Source organism: Pagrus pagrus (assembly GCF_965226575.1).
Source record: "Pagrus pagrus genome assembly, chromosome: 22".
NCBI lineage: Eukaryota > Metazoa > Chordata > Actinopteri > Spariformes > Sparidae > Pagrus > Pagrus pagrus.
The window spans coordinates 18,701,993-18,722,173 of record NC_140204.1 but is presented as its reverse complement, the minus strand read 5'-3'; the positions used below and the strand labels follow the sequence as shown (position 1 = coordinate 18,722,173).

The window sequence follows — 20,181 nt, the reverse complement described above, 5'->3', positions numbered from 1 at the left end:
GGTCACATGCTCACTGCCATCTATCGTGTTAAGTTGTGGGTTCTGAAAAAACTTTCAAGTGGTTAGAGTTATTTAAAGAACATTACAGCTCATAATTGAATTTATGTCCCCGAAATCTTCATATCCAGTATAAACAAAGCAGTAACAAGATCAATGTCTAGTTAAAAACTGATGGTCATTATGTTTAACATGTACCAAAACAAAGATTTAAGCCATTCATTCATTGCTATTATTATATGCTAATACTCAACTCTCTTTCCAAGCTATTGTGCAGTCAACCAACATACTGTACTGTGTGATGTATTTATGGGCCTTTTTTAATCTTAACAATAAATGTAAAACGTATGATGCTTTGATCATCATAATAAAAATTCCAATCATACTGGACTTAGAGTCCAGTATTCTGACTTGGACTCTAAGTTGCAGTACTGTCAAAGGTGACCTGATAAAGTCTAGAAATGGTCTAGCTGATTTCAGCCAACTTCTCATTTCCTTAGTCATAGTCACTGCCATTCTCGTTCTGTCCACCATATGCCCCCTGGTTTTTATTTTTGCTTAAACATCACAAGTTCCTCTGGGATGTGTTGGAGCATAGATGTGCCATCATGTTATTTAGTGTTACTGCTTTTGGTTAGCGCCACTAGTGGCCGTCATGATGTGGGCTGGCATAAAAGCAGCCATCCTTCACCGCCTCTTCCTTTTGTGCTCCTGTCACTGGTGCATCACTTCCGGGCTGAAGGTTGTCTGGTCCGACAGGTATGGCCACCACGCTGCTTCACCACGTTGGTCACTTGGTTCTCTCTGTGGGCTCACGGCATTTGTGTTTTGTAGGGTGACTGCCTGTGCGCTGCTCCGGGCTCCCCGTATGTGCTGTGGTGTATTTCTGGCTTGGTAAGTGTTCTCTCTTTCGGCACTGTAGTTGATGCTGTCTGACGGCTAACGCTAGCAGGGTCTTAGGTAAACGCAGACAGCAGCCGGAGCCCTCTCTCCCTCCCTCCTCCTGTGTGTGTGTGTCCTGGTTTGGTCATAAACAGATATGTGTGTATTAGCGTAGCGAGCAACCGCAGCATTTTTCTGGTAATATAGCAACACTAACAGTATTTTCCCATGATTAGGACTAACTGCAATCAGATTATTTGGGTCGCTGCTGCTTTGTCTGCCGATGCTTTGTCTCCACGCTGCTTTGCCTCGCTGCTGTTTGCTCCACGCTGCTTTCCCTTGCTGCTGCTGTTTGCTTCACGTGCTTTCCCTTGCTGCTGCTGTTTGCTTCACGTGCTTTGCTCTGGCTGGCATATTGCGTCCACCGCCGCCTGTCTCTCACGGCGTGCGCAGTGTCCCGAGTAGCTTTACCAGGGGCGCTCATCCAGCGTGTGTTTTAACTGGAATGATAACGGCTCTTTAACAAAAAAGAAAGGAATTATTTAATAAAACTGTATTTTTCTATAACATTCAAACCACATATCATGCCTTTAATGAGTGAACTTACCTGTGTGCCTTGCACTTTAAATTAATTCCTTGGGTGAAATTCCCACGGTGGCATTGTTGGTTCCTTTTTCTTGTTTTTTTTGGGTTAGATGATTTAGTTTAATTTATTCCCACCTATCTCTCGCCACAGATGCTTTGTTGGTTTGTGCTTCTATGTGTGAGTTTCTGTTACCTGGAGCTGTTACCTGCCTACCTGCGTCATGGACCTGTAAGCTTTGAATCAGATTGTTTTGAGAAAATCATTGATCTATCCATGCCTGCATCGTCTACCCCTGTGGTACCGTGCACACCATGGCATGTTAGTATGTACTGGCCAAACATTGATACATGAGATAATTTACACCTTTCAGGACCTTGCAAATTATTGCTGTAACACCCTCAATGTAAGAGAGGACACAAGAATGCAGGTCATGTGCTTGGGGGATATTTTTTCCAGACTTTGCCTGGCAGAAGAACGAGCTTAAACTGCCATCGGGTGGAGTCTTCATCCAGCTTCCCAGTCAGCTATCCTGCAGCATGCCTGCCATCAGGATGATAGCCACCAGCCTTCACCCTGGCCTGCTAGCCTCCAGTCTGCACCTCAGTCTGCCAGCAGAAAGCCTGCAATCCAGTCAATTAGACCTGGGCTTGTGAACCTGAAGCTATCCCACTATCTGTCTGTTCTGATCCTTCCTGTCATGAGCCCTATCCTACACTACCCTACCCTGCTGTGAGCCTTCAATAAACTGGAGCCACCCTGACATCCAGCAGTCACTTTTTTAGGGTAACTGCATGGTCACTTCACTGGAACCCAGGGAGGCCAAGACGTGTTGCCATGGCATCCGACGCCATTGGCAGTCGCAGCCGCCCACTGCCCCAGAGCCTCAGTCGCCATGTGGTCAAGACCCCAGTTGGCTATGGGTGCATATGTCCTGCCCCAGTGGAACAACGCGCCAATATCCAGCCTGAACTCCCAGAACCCCCCTTGACTGTCCATACTGACACCCAGCCAGCCATGGCAGTCTTGTTTGGCTCCACGTATGTGTGCAAACTTTTTCTGTGATGAACTTCAACAAGTCACGTTACACATCACGACTAACTGATGAACATCTGTCCTATGTGCTGCACATTTCAACATCAGACATGATGCTCGACTTGGATGGTTTGCAAAGAGAGGTGACAGTCTAGACTGTTCCCACTAGGCTAAATTACATGGATAGGCATTGCTTTTCATGTTGTTGTAACCTAGATGAGAAACACAATAAACTGATATAACTTAAGATTAAACTTAAAAATAAGCAAACATAATAATTATTGTGTTTAATGTAACAGAATGTCATAAAAGCAGTTTACTGTTCAATTTATTATTATTTTGTGTGTACTGCTCCTTTAACAAGTGCTGGTCAGGTGACTACAGCGCCGCTTACTGGAGAGAGGGAGGATAATTAGAGCAAGAGCGGAATGCTACAGACGGCAGAAGGAAAAGTCGAACGAGAGGAAAAGAGAACGTAAATAGGAGTAAAAGCAGACTATTTTGAGGTTTTACACCTTGGTTTTCTTTTATTTTGGGAGGATATTGTACCGAACTGCTGTTCACGTTGCTGGATTCAGTTTTTTGCACTTTTGAACGAGGATTTGGTGAGTGGGAAAAAGCTATTTTTTCAGTGTGTGTATTAGCAGGTATTCCTTTGTCATATAAGTTCAGTGTGAAGGCGATATTACTCGCAGCTAAGCTAAAGCAGCCTGAACAACTGTTATGCTGTGTATTTTGTGTTTTCATTTGTGTAATGTGTAGCTAAAAGCTAAAAACAACAGCTTACACGGTCAAGTTGTCTCACGGTGGAGGAAAAGCGAGAGCAGAGCCGCCATTTTAGGGTGCGGTTTGTATTTGAGTTGATAGTTAATCTGTTTTTCAGTACTAGTACTTTCTTTTTATTTAATTTCCTATTTTATGTGAAGCTAAAATGCCTGCATGTGCGTTGCCTTGTTGTATGGCAGGCCAGGTTTTTTAGTCGGGATCGCTGGTGTGTGAATACACCTTGGAGTCGTGGAAACAAGATGGCGAGCTTCCCATAGGAGAGAGAGTCGGAGTGGAGGATCACCTGTGCTGCAAAAGTCACCTACACAAGTGGACAAAGACACTGATTCTGACACTGGGATCGTGGAAGGACAGAACTGACAGGTTTTGCAGCAACACACAGTGAATTTCATTTGGACTGAGAAAGGACTTAACCAAAAGACTGGTCATATATCAAACTGAAGAGATCTGAGTTATTGAATATATTGATCTGTGAGATCTGAGTTGTATTTTTGATACATATTTTATTTGAATTTTCTTTCCTTTTCTTTATTCACTTTTCATTATTGTGTGCCAATTTGGTATTACATGAATGGGTTTTGTGAAAGTGATTTAAAGCTTGAATAGAGCTGGTTAAGCGAATTAAAGGGATAGAAGAAAATTAGAATTAAAACTCATAAATAGGCCTAAATTAAGATAAAATTAGAACTTAGACTGAGTAAACTCAAAATAGATACCAAGAACTAAACAACCAACATAGAAACCTCAATACAAAATTATATCTCAACTCAAATAGGTTGGATTGAATCCAAATAAGATAAGTAGGAAAAAAAAAACCTTATTTTTCTGAGGTTGGGTTTCATTTTGAATGGTTGGAGGGAGATTGAGCAATTCATGTTGTGTGTGTTTGTGTAAAAGTGTTTTGGTACCACTGTTACTGTTTTTCTATTAATTTTCCTATATAAATTAGCCGGCAGTTAAAACTCACTCACTGGTCTGTTGTCTGTTATTTTTAAACACTAATATCACCACTCTTTCTGAACCTAGACTCTAGTCCTACACCTAAAGTGCTACATTGTCATTCATAGATATCTAACAGTTATAATCCATATTAACCTGGGTTTTTCTTCATTCAGTGCTGCAGGTCTGTACTGCATTTGGTGCTCAAATTCGAGTCAGTTGCACAAGTGAAGACAGTCTCCACAGTTAGACAAGTACTAACAGAGCAGAAAATGAGTTGAGTAAAATGAATGAACAAATGCATTGTCATTTTTAATGAAATATTCATAGTGTCTGTAAATATAAATTAATATGTTCTGCAATTATTGGTGTAAATATGTTTTCCAATGGTGAACATTACATTTTGACAGTTGTGACACAGTCTGCCTCAAGTCCGTATTTTTGATGTAATGCAATGGGTTTCATCAGTGACCTATGCAGTAGTACATATCAGGCAATTGGCAAGGTATAAGGAAATTAAAAGTTTATACTGCACTTAAGTTGTAAACTCAGTGAGTACCCCAGTTTTACACATACAGCTGTAGAAGATCTTGTATTTGGAAACATGTCACCAGACCATCTGGTTGGGAAAATATCCTGTTGTAAAGCAGTGTGTCCAATGTGTACCAAACTCAAGTAGTTCATCATAATTCTGCACTGTGTATTAAATGTTTTGATTCAATTTCCCAATTTGTGGCCCTCTGGAAAGAAATATTGCCTACCCCTACCCTTCCTGCCTGCCTTGTGGTCCTGGAGCTCAGTTGATGAAGATAGTTTGCCATTAATCAGAAAACTGGACAGCAATGGTGAGGAAAGAGGCAATGGACATCAGAAGAATGAGAAAAGGAGTTCAAAGGGGAGACTATGATGACCTTGGAGGATATATGTTACATTCGTGCCCTTTTGAAGTTGCATTACAAGTCGACATGTAAATCTTGTTCCTCTCAACAGTTGGAACTACTACAGGGACCGTCTGAGTCACCCGCAGGGCACCTTAAACCTAGACAGTCTCCTCATGCATGTAATCTCTTAAATGTATACCGGTGGTTCAGACACATATACTCGACCCATTTTAGCATTTTATACTTTTCTTCTTTTAATCTGTCCGTGCCAGTGAAGGTAATCAAATCCAAATAGTAATGGCTGTATTGGCCATTGACAGCATTTTTAATCCTCACATGACTAACTCTGCGAACATAACCAATGCTTAACAATAACAATAACAATAATAATAATAATAATAATAATAATAATAATAATAATAATACCAATGCTTTGGAGCATCCATTAATCACAGTCTTTGGGAAATATGAGTCATAAAAGCTTAGTGTAAAAGTCCAGACTCATATATGCATCTCAGATGTCGGTTGTGTTAAATACATCGTTTGAATTGTAAATGTTGTTTCATCCGCACCAAATGTGAGTCCGAAAGGCTGTTCAGAGGTGATTTTTTGTTTTTTAGACCATTGGCGATGTATTGATGAGGTCAGTCACATACTTTGGTGATACGAGTGGCCCTTCCAGGGATTGAACACAACAAAAAGTTCAATTAAAAGATTTATTTGATCATTGATGATGCAAAATGTACATGGAAATGAAAAAGAATAAAAGATAAAAGACAAATAATATCACTGATTTGTGTTGGTGCTCATAGCCTAAGAGGAGCTTGAAAAAATCAATCTGTCCTTCTAAACGTGCTGGTATGTTACGAGTTTAGTTACATGTTTTTAGTGAGAAAACAAAGTAGCGACAGAACCTTATCACAATAAATCTACAGTACAAACAAATGTCAGAGGATCTACATCTAAACCTACGTGAAAGCCCCCAAGAGAGTCTTAGAAACTGACACTTTACTCATGCAATGCAATAGAAACATGTCCAGTTCTAGAGCTTCACACTGGAGTACACACATTCATTGTTGGTGTTGTTCCTCTGTCTTCTTGTTCTCTTGGCCTGGTTAACACTTAAAGCAGCATAATGGAGGTTTTCAGCTTCTTGGTAACCCTGGTAACAAAGTATAAAAAGAGTACATCACAGTTTGGTTCTTAAAAACAGTTAATTATGGTGCTATAAGAAGGGGAGAAATAGCTGTTCAACAGTTAATCAAAACTGAACTCACCTCAGCATTTTCTGTGGAGGAAGGTGGGACTCTTGCTCGAGACTCTGGTTGTAAAACAGAAAATCTTGTTTTAATCCCAAACAGAAGAGAACACAAGCTGACAGATAACAAAAAAGATAAAAGTTCCAGCTACCTGTAGGCTGGCAGCTGTTTCTCTTCTTCATCTTGTACACTGAGAAAGCCAGCAAAACCACCAGGATTGTGGTGAATGTCAAAGCTCCACTCAAGAAATACACCAAGACAGGAGAGTCCGCCTTATCTGTAGAGAGTCAGACATCAGAAAGAGAGCTTGCAGTATATTGTCTGTTTTTATCCAAGGGTTGGTACGGAGGTACTACGACTTGACAAATCCATTTTATATATACAGCCCAAAGTCACACATTTACAGTCCGTACAGCATATGATCCTCTATCATTAAACCCTTTATTGGGATACGAAAAAACACTCTCATGGGGAAACGACCACAGCATTTTTACTACTCAGATTAGCAATTTCTAACAGTAAATTACTCACCCTTAAAGTCCAGCTTGGTCCCGTTTCCGAACACGAAGTGTCCACATGAGGCAACAGCACAGTAGTAGGTCCCAGCATGAGAAAGATTCAGGCTCTTCATTGGCAAGTTGTAGACACAGGTGTGTGTTTGTGTGTTGTCTTTCCTCTCACACTGATCATGCCTGCCTCCATGGGTGTAAATGAGTCCTGGATGAGATTCTTGAGAGTGTTTGAACCAGTAAACACTGTGTTCTCCATCACAGGTCCCAGTGTGTACTGTACAGTTCAGAGTCACAGAGCCTCCTGGCTGGATGATCCCAGATGCCGACTGATGGACCGAGGCTGGGATGTTCGTACCTGAACCCGTCACACTGACCGTAATGTCCTCTAAAAATTGCAAATCGTATGTATATAAACTTAAGCAGTAGTAAGTAGCAGAGTCAGAAATGTTCAAACCTGTGATCATCAAGTGATTTTTGCCATTTTCTGTATCCAGTGTAAAGCGTGTGTTGTTCTTGAATTCTTCATAAAAAGTCACATCTTTGTCATACTTGTAGTAATTAGAGATGAGCCTTGGTTTCTGTCTTAGAGTTTGTTTATACCAGCGAAGTCTCGGAGGAACATCAGCTTTATAGAAACATTGCAAAGTCAAGTTGTCCCCAGTTTCAACGGATACAAATCTTCTCTCCTGGCGATCAGATGAGGAGAATTTCAGATCAGTCGTCTGAGCTGAAATTAAATAAGAGACAAAACAAATGAAGAGTTGATGTAATGTGACAAATCTGGGTAATCAGTTAAATATATGAGAGACATTTGTTTGAGAGCGTACACTACACTAGATTAAAGTCACAAAGAGCAACTTACCCATTTTCATCAAGAACAAACATGTGAGCAGAAAGAGAGCAAACACTGGAGATGTCATCGTGTCCAAGCTGCTGTGCTGAATGAAAGAATATTGATGGTTTCTCTACTCTTCAGAGACAAGACTGAATTTGATTGGCCAACTAAAGTGACACTCTACGTCCCATATAGGGAACATGATCACATGCTCACTGCCATCTATAGTGTTAAGTTGTGGGTTCTGAAAAAACGCTCAGGTGGTTAGAGATATATGAAGAACATTACAGCTCATAATTGAATTTGTGTCCCCGAAATCTTCGTATCCAGTATAAACAAAGCAGTAACAAGATCAATGTCTAGTTAAAAACTGATGGTCATTATGTTTAACATGTACCAAAACAAAGATTTAAGCCATTCATTCATAGCTATTATTATATGTTAATACTCAGCTGTCTTATGTATGCAGTGAAACAACATACTGTACTGTGTGAAGTATTTATGGGGCTTTTTTTTAATTTAACAATAAATGTAAAACATATGATACTATGATCATCACAATAAAAATTCCAATCATACTGGAATTAGAGTCCAGTATTCTGACTTGGACTCTAAGAGTCACACCGCGGTGAGGGATGTCTTGTCTTGGTTTTTTTTTGTCTTGTGAATTTCATATTTTATTTTGAAAAGTAACTCTCCTCTCGTTTCAGTTCACTTGCCCTTCCTCTTGTATCATCAGTCTGACGTCATCCCTGATCCCTGATTTTTTCCACCTGTTCCCCATTACCCCCATGTGTCTTATAGTCCGCGTCTCCCTTTGTCCTGTGCCAGAATGACTCGTTGTATCGTGCATCTCCAGCCCCATGTCCAAGCCTTGTCTTGTCTTGTTTTGATTTATTCGGATCCTGAATTTTCAAGTTGGTATTTTGAGTTTTCCTTTTCTCCTCTTAAGCAGAGTGATTTTTGTTTGTAAAGTTTTCAAGTTGAAGTGGTGAGTTTAGTTTGTTTTTAGTCTTTTCTTTTCCTCATTTTATGAGTGATTTTGTGTTAATAATTTTGCTAGACCAGAAACAGTGTAGAAGTTTTATAGCCCATTGTTTCTCCCTCCTTCCGGAGCATTTTTTGTTGTTTAAATTTCATAGTTATATTCCTCACTAGTGTAGTTAGAGTTTGATATTTTTGTTTCCTCCTTTCGGAGTGATTTTCTGTTTTTCACCTTTTGTGAAACCTTATAGCCCAGTTGCCAGAATTTATAGCTGTTGTTTTATTGCCCTGACTCAAGAGTTGAAAAGTGATCATTTCAAAATAAAAGCCTGCTTGATTGTTCTCCACTCTGCATCTGAGTCCCATTTCTGATCCAGGCCTGACACTAAGTTGCAGTACTGTCAAAGGTGACCTGATAAAGTCTAGAAATGGTCTAACTGACTTCAGCCAAATTCTCATTTCGTCAGTCATAGTCCCTGCTATTCTCGTTCTGTCCACCAGATGCCCCCTGGTTTTTATTTTTGCTCAAACATCGCAAGTTCCTCTTGGATGCTTCGTTGGTTTGTGCTTCTATGCGTGAGTTTCTGTTACCTGGAGCTGTTACCTGCCTAAATGCGTCATGGACCTGTAAGCTTTGAATCAGATTGTTTTGAGAAAATCATTGATCTATCCATGCCTGCATCGTCTACTCCTGTGGTCCCGCTCACACCATGGCATGCTAGTATGAACTGTCCAAACATTGATACATGAGATAATTTACACCTTTCAGGACCTTGCAAATTATTGCTGTAACACCCTCAATGTAAGGAAGCACACAAGAATGCAGGTCATGTGCTTGGGGGATATTTTTTCCAGACTTTGCCTGGCAGAAGAACGAGCTTAAACTGCAAAGGGGTGGAGTCTTCATCCAGCTTCCCAGTCAGCTATCCTGCAGCATGCTTGCCATCAGGATGATAGCCACCAGCCTTCACCCTGGCCTGCTAGCCTCCAGTCTGCACCTCAGTCTGCCAGCAGAAAGCCTGCAATCCAGTCAATTAGACTTGTGGTTGTGAACCTGAAGCTATCCCACTATCTGTCTGTTCTGATCCTGCCTGTCGTGAGCCCTATCCTACACTACCCTACCCTGCTGTGAGCCTTCCATAAACTGGAGCCACCCTGACATCCAGCAGTCACTTTTTTAGGGTAACTGCATGGTCACTTCACTGGAACCCAGGGAGGCCAAGACGTGTTGCCATGGCATCCGACGCCATTGGCAGTCGCAGCCGCCCACTGCCACAAAGCCTCAGTTGCCATGTGGTCAAGACCGCAGTTGGCTATGAGTGCGTATGTCCTGCCCCAGTGGAACAACCCACCAATATCCAGCCTGAACTCCCAGAACCCCCCTTGACTGTCCATACTGACACCCAGCCAGACCGTTAGATGGCAGTCCCTGCCATGGCAGTCTTGTTTAGCTCCACGCATGTGTGCAAACTTTTTCTGTGATGAACTTCAACAAGTCACGTTACACATCACGACTGACTGATGAACATCTGTCCTATCTGCTGCACATTTCAACATCAGACATGACGCTCGACTTGGATGGTTTGCAAAGAGAGGTGACAGTCTAGACTGTTCCCACTAGGCTAAATTACATGGATAGGCATTGCTTTTCATGTTGTCATTCATAGATATCTAACAGTTATAATCCATATTAGACTGGGCTTGTCTTCATTCAGTGCTTCAGGTCTGTACTGCATTTGGTGCATAAATTCGAGTCAGTTGCACAAGTAAAAACAGTCTCACACAGTTAGACAGGTAATAACAGAGCAGAAAATGAATTGAGTGAAATGAATGAATATTTAATTAAAAAGGCCATGCATTTGTTCACAGTGTCTGTAAACATAAATTAATATGTTTTGCAATTATTGGTGTAAATATGTTTTCCAATGGTGAACATTACATTTTGACAGTTGTGACAGTCTGCCTCAAGTCGGTATTTTTGATGTAATGCAATGGGTTTCATCAGTGACCTGTGCAGTAGTACATATCAGGCAATTGGCAAGGTATAAGCACATTTGAAAGTTCATACTGCACTTAAGTTGTAAACTCAGTGAGTACCCCAGTTTTACACATACAGCTGTAAAAGATCTTGTATTTGGAAACATGTCACCAGACCATCTGGTTGGGAAAATATCCTGTTGTAGATCAGTCTGTCCAATGTGTACCAAACTCATGTAGTTCATCATAATTCTGCACTGTGTGTTTAATGTTTGGATTCAATTTCCCAATTTGTGGCCCTCTGGAAAAAAAAGTCAACCACCCTTGCCCTAGACAGTCTGCCTCAAGTCTCCTGCTCACTGGTTCCCCCTAAAGATATTTCACCAGCCCATTCCCCCTCAGTTCATCCTAGTTGCTTTGTCGACTACAGGCCCCATGCCTTCCTGCCTGCCTTGTGGTCCTGGAGCTCAGTTGATAAAGCTAGTTTACCATTAATCAGAAAATTGGACAGCAATGTTGAGGAAAGAGGCAATGGAGATCAGAAGAATGAGAAAAGGAGTTCAATGGGGAGACTATGATGACCTTGGAGGATATATGTTACATTCGTGCCCTTTTGAAGTTGCATTACAAGTCGACATGTAAATCTTGTTCCTCTCAACAGTTGGAACTACTACAGGGACCGTCTGAGTCACCCGCAGGGCACCTTAAACCTAGACAGTCTCCTCATACATGTAAACTCTTAAATGTATACCGGTGGTTCCCACACATGTACTCAACCTTTTTTTAGCGTTTTATACTTTTATTCTTTTAATTCTTCCGTGCCATAGAAGGTTATCAAATCCAAATAGGAATGGCTGTACTGGCCATCGACAGCATTTTTTATCCTCACACATCTAACTCTGCAAACATAACCAATGCTTAATAATAATAATAATAATAACAAAAATAATAATAATAACAATGCTTTGGAGCATCCATTAAGCACAGTCTTTGGGAAATATGAGTCATAAAAGCTTAGTGTAGAAGTTCAGACTCATATATGCATCTCAGATGTCGGTTGTGTTAAATACATCGTTTGAATTGTAAATGTTGTTTCATCCGCACCAAATGTGAGTCCTAAAGGCTTTTCACAGGTGGATTATTATTTTTTAGACCATAGGCGATGTATTGATGAGGTCAGTCACATGCTTTGGTGATACGAGTGGCCTTTTCAGGGATTGAACACAACAAAAAGTTCAATTAAAAGATTTATTTGATCATTGATGATGCAAAATGTACATGGAAATGAAAAAGAATGAAAGAGAAAAGACAAATAATATAACTGATTTGTGTTGGTGCTCAAAGCTTAAGAGGAGCTTGAAAAAAAATAATCTGTCCTTTTAAATGTGCTGGTATGTTACGAGTTTAGTTACATGTTTTTAGTGAAAAAACAAAGTAGCTACAGAACCTTATCACAATAGATCTACAAAGAGACGTCAGTGTATCTACATCTAAACCTACGTGAAAGCGACGTGAAAGAGATTCTTAGAAACTGACACCTTACTCATGCAATGCAAAAGAAACATGTCCAGTTCTAGAGCTTCACACATTCGTTGTTGGTGTTGTTCCTCTGTCTTCTTGTTCTCTTGACCTGGTTAACAGTTAAAGCAGCATAATGCAGGTTTTCAGCTTCTTGGTAACCCTGGTAACAAAGTATAAAAAGAGTACATCACAGTTTGGTTCTTAAAAACAGTTAATTATGGTGCTATAAGAAGGGGAGAAATAGCTGTTCAACAGTTAATCAAAACTGAACTCGCCTCAGCATTTTCTGTGGAGGAAGGTGGGACTCTTGCTCGAGACTCTGGTTGTGAAAAACAGAAAATTTTGTTTTAATCCCAAACACAAGAGAAGCTGACAGATGAAAAAAAAGATAAAAGTTCCAGCTACCTGTAGGCTGGCAGCTGTTTCTCTTCTTCATCTTGTACACTGAGAAAGCCAGCAAAACCACCAGTATGGTGGTGAATGTCAAAGCTCCACTCAAGAAATACACCAAGACGAGACAGTTCGCCTCATCTGTAGAGAGTAAGACATCAGAAAGAGAGCTTGCAGTATATTGTCTGTTTTTATCCAAGGGTTGGTACAGAGGTAATATGACTTCACAAATCCATTTTATATATACAGCCAAAAGCCACACATTTACAATCCGTACAACATATGATCCTCTATCATTAAACCCTTTATTGGGATGCGAACAAACACTCTCATGGGGAAACAACCATCGCATTTTCACTACTCAGATTAGCAATTTCTAACAGTAAATTACTCACCCTCAAAGTCCAGCTTGGTCCCGTTTCCAAACACGAAGTGTCCACATGAGGCAACAGCACAGTAGTAGGTCCCAGCATGAGAAAGATTCAGGCTCTTCACTGGCAAGTTGTAGACACAGGTTTGTGTTTGTGTGTTGTCTTTCCTCTCACACTGATCATTCCTGCCTCCATGGGTGTAAATGAGTCCTGGATGAGATTCTTGAGAGTGTTTGAACCAATAAACACTGTGTTCTCCATCACAGGTCCCAGTGTGTACTGTACAGTTCAGAGTCGCAGAGCCTCCTGGCTGGATGATCTCAGATGCTGACTGATCGACCCAAGCTGAACCCTTCACACTGACCATAATGTCCTCTAAAAATTGTAAATTGTATGTATATAAACTTAAGCAGTAGTAAGTAGCAGAGTCAGAAATGTTCACATCTGTGATGATCAAGTGATTTTTGCCATTTTCTGTATCCAGTGTGAAGCGTGGATTGTTCTTGAATTCTTCATACAAAGTGACATCTTTGTCATGCTTGTAGTAATTAGAGATGAGCCTTGGTTTCTGTCTTAGAGTTTGTTTATACCAGAGAAGTCTCGGAGGAACACCAGCTTTATAGAAACATTGCAAAGTCAACTTGTCCCCAGTTTTTACAGATACAAATGTTCTCTCCTGACGATCAGATGAGGAGAATTTCAGATCAGTCGTCTGAACTGAAATTAAATAAGAGACAAAACAAATGAAGAGTTAATGTAATGTGACAAATCTGGGTAATCAGTTAAATATATGAGAGACATTTATTTGAGAGCGTACACTACAATAGATTAAAGTCACAAAGAGCAACTTACCCATTTTCATCAAGAACAAACATGTGAGCAGAAAGAGAGCAAACACTGGAGATGTCATCGTGTTCAAGCTGCTGTGCTGAATGAAAGAATATTGATGGTTTCTCTACTCTTCAGAGACAAGACTGAATTTGATTGGCCGACTAAAGTGACACTCTACGTCCCATATAGGAAACATGATCACATGCTCACTGCCATCTATAGTGTTAAGTTGTGGGTTCTGAAAAAACTTTCAAGTGGTTAGAGATATTTAAAGAACATTACAGCTCATAATTGAATTTATGTCCCCGAAATCTTCATATCCAGTATAAACAAAGCAGTAACAAGATCAATGTCTAGTTAAAAACTGATGGTCATTATGTTTAACATGTACCAAAGCAAAGATTTAAGCCATTCATTCATAGCTATTATAATATGCTAATACTCAACTCTCTTTTCAAGCTATTGTGCAGTGAAACAACATACTGTACTGTGTGATGTATTTATGGGGCTTTTTTTAAATTTACCAATAAATGTAAAACGCATGATGCTTTGATCATCACAATAACAATTCCAATCATACTGGACTTGTATTCTGACTTGGACTCTAAGTTGCAGTACTGTCAAAGGTGACCTGATAAAGTCTAGAAATGGTCTATCTGACTTCAGCCAAATTCTCATTTCGTCAGTCATAGTCACTGCCATTCTCGTTCTGTCCACCAGATGCCCCCTGGTTTTTATTTTTGCGAGTTTCTGTTACCTGGAGCTGTTACCTGCCTACCTGCGTCATGGACCTGTAAGCTTTGAATCAGATTGTTTTGAGAAAATCATTGATCTACGCCAGCTATGCCTTCATCGTCTACTCCTGTGGTCCTGCTCACACCATGGTATGTTAGTATAAACTGGCCAAACAAGCATACAAGAATGCAGGTCATGCACTTATTTTTTCCAGACTTTGCCTGGCAGAAGAACGAGCTGAAACTGCAAAGGGGTGGAGTCTTCATCCAGCTTCCCAGTCAGCTATCCTACAGCATGCTTGCCATCAGGATGATAGCCACCAGCCTTCACCCTGGCCTGCTAGCCTCCAGTCTGCACCTCAGTCTGCCAGCAGAAAGCCTGCAATCCAGTCAATTAGACTTGAGGTTGTGAACCTGAAGCTATCCCACTATCTGTCCGTTCTAATCCTTCCTGTCGTGAGCACTATCCTACACTACCCTACCCTGCTGTGAGCCTTCAATAAACTGGAGCCACCCTGACATCCAGCAGTCACTCTTTTAGGGTAACTGCATGGTCACTTCACTGGAACCCACAGAGGCCACGACTGTTGCCATGGCATCCGACGCCATTGGCAGTCACAGCCGCCCACTGCCCCAAAGCCTCAGTCGCCATGTGGTCAAGACCCCAGTCGGCTATGAGTGCATATGTCCTGCCCCAGTGGAACAACCCGCCAATATCCAGCCTGAACTCCCAGAACCCCCCTTGACTGTCCATACTGACACCCAGCCAGACCGGTAGATGGCAGTCCCTGGTGTTGACATACAGGCACACACAGAGGATGCTAGTCTTGTTTGGGTCCACGTATGTGTGCAAAACTTTTTCTGTGATGAACTTCAACAAGTCACGTTACATATCACGACTGACTGATAAACACCTGTCCTATGTGCTGCACATTTCAACATCAAACATGACGCTCGACTTTCATGGTTTTGCAAAGAGAGGTGACAGTCTCAACTGTTCCCACTAGGCTAAATTGCATGGATAGGCGTTGCTTTTCATAATGTCATTCATAGATATAAGTTATAATGCATATTAGCCTGGGCTTTTCTTTATTCAGTGCTGCAGGTCTGTACTGCATTTGGTGCTTAAATTCGAGTCAGTTGCACAAGTAAAGACAGTCTCACACAGTTAGACAAGTAATAACAGAGCAGAATATGATTTGAGTAAAATGAATGAATATTTCATTAAAAATGACAATGCATTTGTTCACAGTGTCTGTAAATATTAACATTTTCTGCATTTATTTGTGCAAATATGTCAACTGTAATGGTGAAAATAACATTTTGACCATTGTGACAGTCTGCCTAGAGTCCATATTTTTTATGTAATGCAATGGAACACACCCCCTGCGCTTGTCCCCAGAAGCTATTTTTCACTACGCCAGTCCTGACTGGCAGACAGACGTGACGTCCACTCCCTGGAGGAGGGACTTCCTCCTCCTTATAAAAGCCGGGCGTAACGTCATCGATTCAGTCTGAGCAAGCACACCTCTTCCTCACTCCAGGCAAGGAGGGTGGTCTGTTGAGATACCTCACTCATGTTTCAGAGAACGGGGGTTAATTTCTTAACCTAAAGTTCTCTTTCAACATTTGTTTCGTTATCTCACTATGGGATATAGAGACTCCTGTATTGCCAGACAAGCTCACCTCGAAGACCAGTCATTATTACACTGCCAATCAGACAGGCATATTTGCTGCTGAACCACGCTCAAAACTGTGTGAGACAGTGTGGGTGCAGTAAAATCCAATTTATAGAATCTAGAGAAAGTGTGAGGCGAAGCCCAGCTGGCAGCCGCACATATCTCTTCAATAGAAACACCCCGAAACAGAGCCCATGACACAGCCATACCACGAGTGGAATGGATGGAGCTCTGGAAAGCTATTAACCCTGTTTTCACGCATATGCACAGTGCGTCGAGGAGGCTCTCCCAAACCTGAGCCACCACCTCGCTGCGGAGTTTCCAATCCTTGTAGCGAGGGTTGCCCCTGGACAATAAGTCCGCCACCAGGTTCACTACTCATGTCTCACCAGGAGACATGAGTAGCTCTCAGCGATAACAGGTGTGAGCTGCTCCACATTATCAGTCTGTGTGCCAGCATGTGCAGATGATGTGAACATAGCCCTCCCTGTCTGTTGATATATGCCACTACCGAGGTATTGTCCGTTCTGACCTCTCAAAAAAGGCATAAAAATGTTTCAGCGGCAGTGACACAGCCTGAAGTTCCAGGCAGTTTATGTGAAACAACTGCATACTGTATGTGAGCTCCATGTGCCATTTATTATTCTGCCCTTGTAAGTGGCTCCCCAGCACGCTCGAGAGGCATCTGTAGTAAGAACTTTTCTGGCCATGATCCTTCCTATGGTAACTCCTGCCATCAGAAAAGTTGCATGTCTCCAAGGGCGCAAAGCCAGGATGCACGCTGTGGGGATTGAGACCTGCCGATGTTTGTGGCGTGTCGGGTTTAGATTGAGCGATGCCACCCACTGCTGAAAAAGTCTCATGTGCAAATAACCAAGCGGAATGACCGTCAAGGCCGATGCCATGAGTCTCAGCAGTCTGAGACATATTCTGAACTTTAGCCTCGTCCCTCTGCGAAAAAGTGTCAGACAAGCCTGAAAGGCTTCCACCCTCTCCACTGATAGATGCGCTCTGAATGCGGTCGAGTCCAGGGACAGACCGATGAATGTGATGTTCTGAGTTGGGATCAAAGCACTCTTTTCCCAATTGACCATGAAACCCAGGGCGGCCAGATGTGACGTGAGCAGTCTGGTGTGGGCCTGAATTTGTTCGGGAGACTGTGAGGCTAGAAGCCAATCGTCTATGTATGTCACTAAGCGCATACCCCCTCTCTTAAGGGGGCAATGGCAGCCTCGGTGCATTTTACAAACACCCGCGGACTTAAAGGTCCCATATTATACTGTTTTTCATCAATTCCACACAGCTGTCAGAGGTCCAACAACACTGTATTCGAAATGTATTGCCCCCAAACCCATCAGTGGTCCTGAATATCAGCTGTCTAAAAGTGGCTCTACTGAGCCCTGCTGAGAGCAGGCTGTTTCTGTGCCTGCAGCTTTTATGCTAATGAGCTCCGTCCTAACACACGCCCCTCTCAGGAAGAGGATGCCATTCACGCTAGCGGTAGCATGTGCTAATGTTTACGGTGTCCTACTACATGGCCCTCTTAGGGAGAGGATGCTGTTCACGCTAGCGGTAGCATGTGCTAATGTTTACTGTGGATGTATCACTATGGCTCGCCGAGATGCTGTCGTTCAACCACACCAGTTTGACCCAGAAGGAGAGGCTCAGAAAAATACAGACTCTGCGGCTGCAGCAGGACTCCCCAACACAACCACCGGCTCTCATCCCCCACTGACCTGCAACAGGTAACAGCTAAAAACAGCTAGCGAAAGCTGTGTTTGTCTCCAACACAGTCTCCAAACTCTTGGACACTGTCCGCATAGTCTCTGTCTCCAGTCTGCACATGTTTCCAGCCTTTTTACTGTGACAACCAAGCTCCCTCGTAATATTATTAACATTAAACTCGCTTCAAACGCCGTTGCATAGCGGACCAAAGCTGAGCTAACTAGCTAGCCAGTTTCAGGCTGACTTCACCATACTCGTAGGCAACGGTAAATACTATCAAAACGTGGCGACACTCACCTGTGGCTCGGGTGCAGCTGCTGGGTCCCGTATGGTTGAGACTGATCCTTTTAGGAGGGTCAGTGTCGAGGCAAAGCCAGCTTTGTACTGACCCTCGTTACTGAAGCAGTCCGATGTGAAGTGGTTAGCACACACAAACAGACTCACAAGAACTGTAGCCGGCACGTTGTCGTTAAAAATGAAACGCAACCACTGTCTCTTCTGTAGCTGGGACAGAGTATAGGCACTTATGTTGATTTTTACAAACAAAAACAGAGCACTTCTCGTTGCGCTTCGACATGGTGCACCATATACTCGTATATTATGCCCTGGAAGGCAAATCGGAGATATTTTCTCTATGCGTCCTTCAGGTCTATGGATATGAACCAATTGCCTGGGCGCACAAATCGTGTCAGAGCTGTGTGCGTCAACATCCTGAACTTGTACTTTCTCATGTATTTGTTCAGAGCACGCAGATCCAATATCGGTCGCAGACCCAATATCGGTCGCAGACCCCCATCTTTCTTTGGGACCAGAAAATAGCTCGAATAGAAACCGCTCTGTCTTTCTTCCGGCGGTACTATTCGGATAGCTCCTTTGCTCAGCAGAGTTGATTTCCTCCTGCAAAATATGAGCTTTTTTCCCTTGCGCCCCCGGTTGCAAAATCATGTTGAATCTGGGGGGACGGGACGCGAACTGGAGTCTGTAACCTCTGGTTACAGTTTTCAACACCTAGTCCGACGTAACGCACGAACGCCACTGTTGAGCCTGCTCTGCTAGCGGACCTTACGGTGGTCTCACTGCTTCGCTGGGCTGTGCAGTGGCTCGTGTGGCCGCTGTACTTAGTCTTAGTCCGAGGGCAGCGCTCTAGGTGGCGCGTCGCTTCTTCTTACCCCTGTGAGTGGCAGGGGGGGCCGCTTGGTTCCCCTGTGTCACATTGGCAGTAAAGGGCTTCTTAGCCCATGCACCTTTAAGTTCAGGCGGCTTGCTCTGGGTGCCCGCCTGGGCCTGGGGCTGGCGTTTGGGGATGCGGTAACCCGGCCGGGTCACAACTTGGGCAAACCTCTGCTGAGGTGCTGCAGAAGGAGGAGGTGGCATCTTCCTGGGGAGACAGTTGAAGCGCTTCACCCTCCTTTTTCTTTTCCTCACACCGTCTCAGCATGGTGGCAACCGCCGGGCCGAATAGGCCTTTCGGGTCCACGGGAACGTCGAGGAGCTGAGCTTTCTCCCTCTGAGAGAGACTGGAGAGGTTCAGCCACCTAGCTCTCTCTTGAGCGACCATCAGGGCCATGGCTCTTCCGGAGTCTTGAACGGCACACCTGTGCAGACGCAGGCAGAAGTCCGTTACCACGCACACTTCGTCCCACAGGGCTGGGGTGGGTGAGGCTGGCATGTCATCCTGCAGTTCAGCCTGGTAGGCCAGCAGCAGATGCGATGTGTTCATGGCCCTCACTGACATGGCCACCGCTTTGTAGCTCTTCTTAGTCAATGAGGATTGAAAAAGCCCGCAGCTGTCATGGTGGACTTCTGCAAGGGATGGTGGTGGGATGCCAGCAGAGGTTCGACTGTAGGAAGGTGGGAGAAACCTCTCTCTTCCATGTCGGCCCAGTCCAGCGCCGAACCTCCCTGGACGAGGTTCTTGGCGGAGAGAGAGGACTACTCCAGGACCGGGTCGCCTCCTCCAGGCACTCAGGGAAGACCGGCAGGAACTGTCTGGCAGAGGATTTGACCTTTGGCAGCCTTCTTCCCTCGTAACGAGATGTGGTGGCCTCGGTGGGGGTTTCTGGCCACGGATCGACCCTGGACGCCTACTTTGAAGCTGGCGAGGGAGTAAAGGAGCAGTCCAGGTCCTTGTCATCATCAGACCAGAGGCTGATAGACTCGTCTCCTGATTCGAAGTCATCTCCTGCGATGTCACGAGCTCAGCCAGCAGGCAGGCTTCGGGCACATCGTGGTCAGTTAGCGGAGCAATAGCATCGAGCTG

The 20,181-nt window shown here is 43.3% G+C and overlaps 1 protein-coding gene and 1 long non-coding RNA gene across 2 annotated transcripts; one reads left to right on the top strand and one right to left on the bottom strand.

The window, feature by feature from the left end:
* Positions 1–2,923: 2,923 nt before the first annotated feature.
* LOC311251510 lies at positions 2,924–4,249 on the top strand. The gene is made up of 2 exons (XR_014621416.1): positions 2,924–3,102; positions 3,463–4,249. It is a non-coding gene; the product is annotated as an uncharacterized lncRNA (long non-coding RNA).
* A 1,896-nt stretch (positions 4,250–6,145) lies between these two features.
* On the bottom strand, positions 6,146–7,740 carry LOC311251302 (uncharacterized protein; the record flags this gene model as incomplete). The annotated part of the gene is made up of 5 exons (XM_084343677.1): positions 6,146–6,265; positions 6,381–6,424; positions 6,514–6,639; positions 6,894–7,601; positions 7,737–7,740. The coding sequence occupies 5 exons, from the start codon at positions 7,738–7,740 to the stop codon at positions 6,146–6,148; spliced, it is 1,002 nt and encodes a 333-aa protein (XP_084199803.1).
* Positions 7,741–20,181: the final 12,441 nt, after the last annotated feature.